The 10,633-nt window shown below is 37.8% G+C and overlaps 1 protein-coding gene across 1 annotated transcript; it reads right to left on the bottom strand.

The window, feature by feature from the left end:
• Nucleotides 1-544: 544 nt before the first annotated feature.
• On the bottom strand, nt 545-2,981 carry LOC138880047 (uncharacterized). Its single transcript, XM_070159698.1, has 4 exons — nt 2,840-2,981; nt 1,675-2,037; nt 1,241-1,389; nt 545-781 (listed from the first exon to the last, which is right to left on the bottom strand). Exons 1-4 carry the CDS (start codon nt 2,979-2,981, stop codon nt 545-547), a joined length of 891 nt encoding a protein of 296 aa, XP_070015799.1.
• Between the last annotated feature and the right edge of the window lie 7,652 nt (nt 2,982-10,633).

The raw sequence follows: 10,633 nt of genomic DNA, 5'->3' as shown, positions 1-10,633 counted from the left end.
CAGTGAATAAAGTCCAAGTTCCCGGGTTAGCCCCATTGAATACATGTAATTCTTTTTCTGCTTCTAATTGCATATTTTGGCTAAAATCGGCCACGAAATCAGCTAACACTTGTGATTTTTTAGCAGTTCTAGGTTGGTATGTGATTTCGTATTCACTTAACTTTATTGCCCACTTAGCTAACCTACCTGATAGCTCATGCTTATGTAATATATTACATAAAGGGTAGGCAGTTACTACGACAATAGGATGACACTGAAAGTAAGGTCTTAACTTTCTAGATGCCATGATTAATGCAAGTGCAAGTTTTTCTAACTGAGGATACCGCATCTCTGCATCTAACAAAGATTTACTAACATAGTAGATAGGGGATTGTTTACCTTGTTCTTCTCGGACCAAAACAGCACTTACCGCAACTTCCGAAACAGCAAGGTAAATGAGTAGTCTTTCCCCAGCCTTTGGTTTTGCTAGCAAAGGTGGATTTGATAAGTACGTTTTCAAATTCATGAGTGCCTGTTGACATTCCTCATGCCATTCGAAATGATCCTACTTCTTAAGGGCTGAGAAGAATTTAAAACACTTCTCTGATGATTTAGAAATGAATCTTCCCAAGGCTACAATTCTCCCTGTTAATCTTTGAACTTCTTTCTTGTTTGAAAGTAAATCAGGGATTTCCTCAATGGCCTTGATCTGTACAGGATTTACTTCAATACCACGGTTAGAAACAAGAAAACCCAAAAATTTGCCTGATGCAATGCCAAACGCACATTTTTCGGGATTTAACTTCATATTAAATTTTCACAAAATTGAAAATGTGTCAGATAAGTGTGATATGTGATCTTTTGAATACTGAGTTTTAACAAGCATATCATCTATATATACCTCCATAGTCTTTCCTAAATGCTCTTGAAACATTTTGGTAACTAACCTCTGATACGTTGCACCTGCATTCTTTGGACCAAAGGGCATTACTTTATAACAGTAAGCCCCCCTGTCTGTTATGAATGAAGTTTTTTCTTCATATCCCGGATTCATTTTAATATGATTATAACCTGAATATGCATCCAAAAAACTTAATAGTTCGTGACATGCAGTTGCATCAATCAATTGATCTATGTGTGATAGTGGAAAAGAATCTTTAGGGCAGGCTTTATTAAGATCTGTGTAATCTACAGAAACCCGCCACTTACCGTTCTTCTTTGGAACTACAACAGCGTTAGCTAACCAGTTAGGATATTTTACCTCACGAATGGAACCAATTTTTAGCAATATTTGGACTTCTTCCTGAATCACCTGATTCTTGAAAGTTCCTTGCTTTCTTTTCTTTTGATTGATAGGAGGGTATGAAGGATCTTTATTTAGTTTATGGGTCATCACCTCCGGTGGTATTCCTATCATGTCAGAATGGGACCAACCAAAGCAATCCACGTTAGTTTTCAAAAATTCAATTAACTTACCTATCATACCTTGGCTAAGATTGGCTCTAACATAGATTTTTTTATTAGGCCATTGAGCAAATAACACGACAGACTCTAATTCCTCTATTGTTATTTTGATATTTTCATTCTTTCCTGGTTCTTGAATGGTATCAGGCCTTGAATCTACTTCTGTTTGCCCTTATCCAGTTGAGGTTTGTGTTGTGGTGACCTCAACTGCCTTCTGTGATTGCTATTTACCTTCATTTCTCGTACGTGTATCTACAATAGAGTTGATAGACCTGGCTGTATGTTGATCTCTATGAATATGACAGATTCCCCATGGCGATGGAAATTTAATAACTTGATGTAAGGTTGAAGGAACAACATCCATTTCGTGGATCCATGGTCTCCCAAGAATCATGTTGTAAGCCATCTCCATATCTACCACATGGAACTTTGTATCTTTAATGACTCCTTCAGCAAATGTGGTGAGTGTTACCTCTCCTTTCGTGAGGACACTAGAATTATCAAATCCAAATAGAGTATGTGCCTTTGGTATCACTTTATCTTTAACTTGCATCTCACGTAATACTCTCAGTAAAATAATGTTCATGGAACTACCTAGATCAATCAAAACTCATTTCATATTAGTATCATGTATAATTAAAGATATTACCAATGCATCGTTATGAGGGGTTAATACGCCATCTGCATCTGCGTCATTGAATGTAATGTTGTCTTCCTCTAAAACATGCCGCACCCGTTTCTCTTGGGTAATTGTTACTTTGGAAATTTTGTTAGCTGCAGTATATGATATAACCTTGATGTCTTCACCCCCACTTATAACGTTGACAGTTCTTTTGGGAGAAGGTGGTTTTGGAAGCTCCTGCTTGTTCTTCATGTAAGCTTGCTTGCCTTTCTAACTGAACAACTCAGTAAGATACCCTTGTTTTAATAAATGATCAACTTCACTTTGTAAAAATCTGCAATCTGCTATTTTATGTTCGTGGTCATTATGAAACTCGCACCAATGGTCAGGGTTGCGCCTGTTTGGGTTCAATATCATTTCATTTGGCCATCGAACCTTATCTCCCATGCTTCTATGGCTACAAGCTCGGAGGTGCTGACGTTGAAGTTGTAACCACCGAATTTCGCTTTTAAATTTCTATCATCATCTCGTGACTCATAGTTATTTCGCTCGTTCCTGAATCTTGATGAAGAACCTGATTCTCTATTTCTTGATATGTGATCGTACCTTTGATTATCCTGCTTTGACCGTGAATCCTTTCCTGCAGGTCCCATGTAAGGCTCGTACCTATTTTTACCGGATCTTTTTTTGGTCTCCGCACGTCTCGAACTTACCTTTTCTTCTTTTTGAAATCGTGGAACAGTATCTTCCTCAATCCTCAGCTTCGTGCTATACCTGTTATAAACATCATTCCACGTTGTAGCTGGGAATTCTCAAAGGTTTCCTTGAGCCTCATCGTAGCTTCCGAGCTTTTTCCATTCAAATTACTTGTGAAACCTGTAGCTGCCCAGTTGTCAGGTACACGTGGCAATGTCATTCTTTCTCGTTGAAATCTGTCCACGAATTCTCTAAGCAGTTCTGAGTCCCCTTGCTTGATTTTGAAAATATCCTCCATTCTTTTCTCTACTTTTTGTGCTCCCGAGTGTGCTTTGATAAAAGAATCTGCAAGCTCAGCAAAAGAATTTATAGAATTTTCATGTAAAAGAGAATACTATGTTAGCGCTCTATGTGGGTCTGTTGTTCCATAATATTTTGGAATATCAAGTATTTTGAACTTTTTTGGAATTAGGAGTGGAGCAGCACTAGGCTTCCAGGGTTGTGTGAATATCTATCCATATCTACCCCTTTGATTATGGGCGGTACCCCGGGTATCTGCTTTATGCGCTCACTTTGCACCTTGAGCCGTTTCTGCAAGGTTAGTACTAAGTTTTGTAAATTTGAATTAACAAAATTACCCGGTTCGCCATCCTACGATTCACTGGGGGTTCCTTCGCTACCTGAATTAACAAGCCCAGAACGAGAGTTCTCTAGAGCGTTGTTATTTGGAGTAGGTGTGGGTGGTGCAGCAGGTAACTAGCTAACCAAGGCCTGAATGACTTTATTGACCTGTGCGGTAATAAGTTTTTTGCAAAGCCTCATCTATAGCTTCAACATTTTCGAATTGAGCCTGTCCATCAGTATGAGATCCCTCAGGAGTGCCTTCACGAGATCGCCGAGGAGAGCCTTGTGAAGAAATAATTAGTGCGTTATTATCCTGAGGGTCTCTCTAAAGTTGTTGGTTTATTTGGTTTTCTTGGTTTCCTTGAATGTTGTCATTGTTGTTCGACATAGTTGATGCAACAAGGAAAGTTAAGCGAAAAGAAAATAGATTATCAGATTCCCGGTAACAGAACCAATTTGTTTAACCAAAAAATGAAATTTTAGTCAGAGCTAGAATTCAGAAGAACACGAGTTACTGATAATCAAAAGAGTGTATAAAAGGAAGTAATTTAGGTAGCTAGAGAGTAATCAAGAGAAAAACAAGTAAACCAAAGTTCATATCAATAGTATTTCGTGTCCTCACAATTGATCAAATGTCTCCCTTTTATAGATATCTTGGAGATATACGTTTTGCCCAAATTATAATGAGACTATTATGAGTAATTAAAGACATTTAATGCTACGTTACATAATCATTATATTCAATACAAATTCTCTAACATATTCCACATTTAATGCCTATTAAATGTCGTAGCTGCACTCATTTCTATTGTCAGATTCATTCCTTTTGATTCTCGGACATAAATGACTTAGGTAGGTACGGGTGCTGGGTTATTTGTATTCCTGCCCGTGCCTCTTCCGCTGCCATTTGCTCGTATCTGTTGCAAATCGTGCCTCTTGGCTAGTTGTAATTCTTTGACCATTTGACCAGTCTATGTGTTTCGACACGTATTCGACACGTCACCTTTATATTTAAATACAATTTTTTCCAATACAGTCACGATCCAAACTCCACTAAGGTTCGTGATGGCGCCGGACACCGCTGTCAAGCAAGCCAACCAAAATACTTAATTAAATTCTCGTTTTTGAAAACTATGATTTTCCTTCAATTTTACCAGTAAAAGATAATCGTTTCAAATCGAATATGAATGTTAACAGTTAAAACAATATACCCCATAATCATCCCAGAACCCGGTGTCATAAGTGCATGAGCATTTACTAGGGAATAACGTAAAATACAATAACTGTCCGAAATACAAGTGGACAGAAATGAAAATACAGTACAATATGCTGAAGGCGACTCTGCTGGCTGCGGGTCATCTCGATAATTGTAGCTCACCTAAGTCTCCATATCAACCATGCCTCTATGCCACTAAGCCACATATGAACCTGTGTAACAAAAATGCACAGCAAGTGTAGTATGAGTACGAAAACAACGTGTATCCAATGAGTATCCCGTCTAATCTCGAAGAAGTAGAGACTAGAGGTTGACTTCGACACTTGCTAGTAGTCCAATAGTAATATTATTAATGCGATGAATCACAGATTTATTAAGAACAACAATAAATTCAAATAAGTCACGAAACAGGTAAGAGTTCCTTTTTATTAAAAGTCTCCAGATTCATAATCCATTAATTAACAATTATCTCAAGTTGGGGAGAGCAAATATCAATATCAATAACTCTCAAGACAAGCAATACAAGCATGCGCAAATCATGTCGAGGTCGTACGGCCCGGTCCAACATAAATGTAAAATGTGCACTGCCGAGGGTCGAACGGCGCGAACCATAGATGCATCTATTATCCTGCTCACGAATCATACATGCGATGCGGTCAAATTTAAATAAACAATCACGCTGCTCGTGAATCATACATGCGACGCATGTACACAGAGAAATACATGCTCAAATAGCCAATTAAGAATTTATCGGGGAACATTTATCTAAATAAAAGCCAATTCTTTTTTAACGATTTAAGAAAATGAAGTTTAATCCTTTTAGAAATTCATTTACCAATTCGTTAGGATTTAAGCAATTTAACTGCCAACAAGATTTCAGATATTCCAAGTGTAGCATGCTTTTGGGTCCTAGACTACCCGGACTTACACATATTAGTAGCTATGCACGGACTCTCGTCACCTCGTGCGTACATAGCCCCCACAAATAGGAGCATATAACCAATTATTTCACCTATGGGGAAAATTCTTTCTTACAAGGTTAGAAAGGAGACTCACCTCGCTTCGAAATTTCCATAACCGACTTCCAAGCCCTTCCAACGACTCCAATAGGCACCAAAACGTTCCTGGGTCTTCCAAAACCCGATCCGGACATATGCCCAAGTCCGAAATCGTCATACAAACCTGTCGGAACCTTCGAATCTCGATTCCGAGGTCGTTTACTCAAAAATTCAATCTTAGCTAATTCTTTCAACTTAAAGCTTCCGAAATGAGAATTCTCTTTCCAAATCAACTCCGAACTCCCCAAAATTCGATTCCAACCACGCGTACAAGTCATAATCCCTGAAATGAAGCTGTTCATGGCCTCAAACTACTGAATGACGTGCTAGAGCTTAAAATGACCAGTCGGGTCGTTACACCAAGCGCTATATAGTTGTAGCGTGTAGCCCGATCCAATACATATCTCTGCGACGTGCAACCTGATCCATATATGTATAAATATTGTTGCGGCATGCAGCCCGGTCCATAAATATATTTAATCCTCACCATCAGGTCCTCGGCCTCTCTCAGTTATTAACCTCACAGCCACTCGGGCATTCCAGTGAAAAATCAGGAAACTCAACCCAGACAATTTTCATATATTTAAAAGTAGAGTAATGAAATTGAATCAAATAATAAACAGGTAAAAATCATGACTAAGGATATACTTTCGAATCAAAACAGAGTGAGGATAGTAGTAAAACACCCCTGAGGGTCCAAACAGTTCGACACAATGCCCCAAACATGGCATTCAACCCAAGTTAATAGATTCATTTCTAATACACTTAGATATCATATAAGGTTTATCAAAATATGGTCCTCTACAATCACCACGGGACGGACCAAGTCACAATCCCTACGGGTGCACGCTTACACGCCCGTCACCTAGCATGTGCGTCACCTCATTTATCAAAACAATACAAAATTCTGGGGTTTCATGCCCTCAGGTCTAGATTTACAATTGTTACTTACGTCAAACAGGACAAAAATCTACTCCGCAATGTCCTTCCCTGTTGACTCGGCCTCAAATCGCCCTGAAGGTATCCAAAATCAGAATCATAACATCAATACATGCCAAAGGAACAAAACCCACGCGAAAATTATCAAATTAAACTCAAAATTCCGAAATTGGTCAAACCTGACCCCCGGGCTCATGTCTCAAAATTCAATAAAATTTACCACACTAGAACCCTTAACCTCTCATGAGTCTATAAATATAAAAATCATCAAAATCGGACCTCAAATGGCCCCTCAAATCTCCAATTTAAACTCTCTAATTTCAAGTCCTAATTTCCCAATATTTCACCCCTAATCTCTTCGATTTCCATGTTTAATCAACTGAAATTCACCATAAATACGCGTATTAAGTTCAAAAATCTTACCTCAAGAGGAAACCCCTAAATTTCCTCTACAAAACCTTCCAAAAGCTTCAATCCCAACTTCAAAAATGGTGGAATGGGCTAAATTTTGCGAAGGGGGGAGCTTATATATTTTATGCCCAGAGATTTTCTGCAATTGCGGACAAACTTTTACCCATGTGGCCCGCTTCTGGCCCAAAGATCCGCACCTGCAGAATCTACTTAACTCCTTAGAAGTCGCACCTGCGACCCAGGTCTCGCACCTACGGGCTCGCAGATGTGGCCCCCCCGGGACCTCAACCAAAAATACGTACAAGTCACATATCATCATTCAAACTCATACCAACCCTCCGAACACTCAAAACAACGTCGAAACACCAAATCACCCTCGGATTCAAGCCTAAGGATTTCAAAACTTCTGAATCTCGCAACTGATCCAAAAACCTATCAAACCTCATCTGAATGACCTGAAATTTTGCACACTTATCACAAATGACATAAAGGACCTAGTCCAATTTCTGAAATTCCATTTCGACCCTGATATCAAGATTTTCACCGCCGACCGAAAAATGCCTAATTTCCAAATTTCGCCAATTCAAGCCTAAATCTACCATAGACCTCCAAATTACATTCCGAACACGCTCCTAAGTCCAAAATGACCTAACGAAGCTATCCGAACCATCATAATTCACATCCGAGAACTCCTACGCCTAAGTCAACATTTGGTTGACTTTTCCAACTTAAACTTCCAAGTAAGAGAATAAGTGTCTCATTTTACTCAATGACCATTCCGAACACAGAACAACCAACACGATATGACAAAATACAGCTAAACAACACACAGAAGCAAAAATGGGGAGAAAGAGACTGTAACTCATGAAACGACCAGCAGGGTCATTATAATAGTAAAAAGTTTCAAGGAAAAAGATACAATATTAGTAATATATCTGAAGAATAAGATAATAATAGAATCATAACCATAATACTAATAAAGATAGATGAGGGAGCAGATGAAGTGTTCTAAACTAGAACCATGCTCTTCCACAGAAAAGAGAGATCGCTATAATACCTATTAACCTTTCACCATAATTCTTGACATCCATGCTCTCCTATCTAGGGTCTTTTTGGCGCCTAAGCATCACAAATTTGTTTCTTAAAACATATTTCATTAAAAGAAGAAAATAGATGTTTTAGGGTATGTTTTTGTTTTCAAATAATTAATTTGAAATAATTTATATACTTTAAAGAGTGTTCAATAGTAAGGAAAAATTTCTTCGCAAAAGTACTTTTCGAAAAATATTTCCTTCGTACTAAACGCATCATGAAAGGGTAAGAAATAGTGTTATCGGATGATGAAATATACACAGAAATAAGCAAAGACAGTTTCGATTAATACAGAAAGAGACCCTATCATAAAACTAGGGGCTTCCCCTCTTTCATGCAACGTGAAGTCCTTATTCACATGATTTTCTTCCTGCACTTTTTTAATTAAATAAAAATAAAGACTCTTTTCTTCATTAGTTTATTTAGTCTTCTTTTAGTTTTGTATTTTCATTTAGAGTTGCTATGGGTTTACTAAAGATATAATTAAGCAAATAAAAGTACGTTTTATCTAATATACAGCAAAAATATTTAAATGAGTATGTCATACTTCACATAATTTCAAAACATACAGAGGTCGTTGTTTAACCAAAAATAGGAATTTCGGTCAAAACTTTATTTTAGAAGAACTCGGGTTACTGATAATCAAATATATAATGAATAAATGAAATTGACTTTTTAATAATAATAAGAAGAGCAGAAGAGAGAAAAGTAAATCGGTATATTCCAATAGTATTTCCTATCTGTACAAATGTTCAATCTTCGCCTTATATAGTTATATCTAAGTATTACATGTTTCTCCTCTCATAATAGAGTCTTTATGACAATTAAAGACATTTAATGAAACGTTATAATTGGTAATCATAACAGATTTAATACAAATTCCATAATGCTTTCCGTAATTAATGCCTATTAACTACCAATAATTCGTATATGTACCCCTTTTGCTTTTTAGGTTCATTCTTCTGGTGCGATTCCCAAATATCAATAGGTTCGAGCACTTATCCTTTCTGACTTCCTTGGATCTTTTCCCGTGCCTATTGAAGCTTGTGCCTCTTCAACTATTCTTTGCCAACTGTCACTTGTCTTACTAGTCCATGTGTCATGACATGCCACCTCATACTTAATTCTATATATGAACTTAATTTTTCCCAATATAGATAGTCCCCCCACATACCATTTATTCTTCAATAGAATATTTGGGAAGTGGATCTCATTAAAGCGAGAATATTTGGCGCCATTATTTATTATCTGGAACTGACACTTCATATGTCATTTTCATTTAATGTTCGTGACATGTGGCATCCCCCGATTGTTTCTACGACTTTTCAACGCCTTTTAGGGCTTTTTTAAGGCTTTATCAATTACAAAGCGACAGTTTCCATTATGACGTTTCCATCATTACGCCTTTTCCTTTGACGGTTGGTTGTAAGTATAAATATAACTTTTCATCTTTGTCTTTCTCACAAAAAGTTTTAGAATATCCAGTTCTCGTTTTCTTCTTCCTCGTACTACTATGTCTTCTTCAAACCCTAACTCTCGAAGAGTCCCCATTGTTGATAACCTTTCTCTTGCTCTTGTTAGAAGTAAGAGAGGGGGAAGACTTCGTAGTTTAGGATATTCATCTTCACGTGGCCCATCTCTTCCTTCAACGAGTTCTACTCCACCCTCTAGAACTAGAGGTTCTCTTCCCCAGAGGTCTTCATCCAGAAATAAAGACTCTAATGAAACTATTCGTGAACCTTTGGTAGAGAAAATTGTTCCTGCGAAACTTCCTTTTTACATTGATAGAGAATCCATCAGAAACCAAGTTCCTTCTCTAGATCGTGCTGATATTTACCCATCTCAAATCACTGAAGGATTGATTTCTGCTATTCGTAGGGATTGCCATTGGAGTCATGACTTCCCCATTATAATTCCCAATCCGAACCAAAGGATTACGTCTTACTTGACTAGGTTTTCTTTCGTGTATACATACCCTTTTACGCTGAATTTCAAACCCCCCATTGATCCTGTTATTATCGAGTTCTGCCATTTCTTCAATGTTTGTTTAGGACAGATTGGCCCCATTGTGTGGAGGGTTGTCGTATGCTTAAGGCATTTGGCTAATATGGCTGGTTTGCCTTTTACTTTCTTTCATTTAATTCACTTATATTCTCCCAAACTTTTCCGCCATGGGATTTTTACTTTAGTAGCGGGAAGTAAGAGAGTGCTGATTAGCCTCAAGGATGATAAAGACTGTGGCTGGTACGCTAGGTTTGTTGCCGCCCCACTATTGCTCTAGTGGGTCAAGAAAATGTTCCATTTCCTGAGAAGTTGAATTTTGCACGTAAGTTTTTTTTTAATAACTTCTTCTATCTTTTCTCTCTATTTTACTTGCTATCATTTAACGTTTTCCTCCTTTTCAGCAACCATGGGAACTGTTGATGAGATTCCCAATTTCCGTGGTTGGGTACGAAGGTTATTGAATGTTGCCCCGGTGGAAGGTAGATATTGGAAAAACCTTTCTCATCGGTTTGGTTGGAAAGTGAAAAC

The sequence above is a fragment of the Nicotiana sylvestris genome, chromosome 10 (genome assembly GCF_000393655.2).
Source record: "Nicotiana sylvestris chromosome 10, ASM39365v2, whole genome shotgun sequence".
Classification (NCBI taxonomy): Eukaryota; Viridiplantae; Streptophyta; class Magnoliopsida; order Solanales; family Solanaceae; genus Nicotiana; species Nicotiana sylvestris.
Note: the sequence above shows the minus strand (reverse complement) of the source record. Positions and strands in the feature narration are given on the sequence as shown.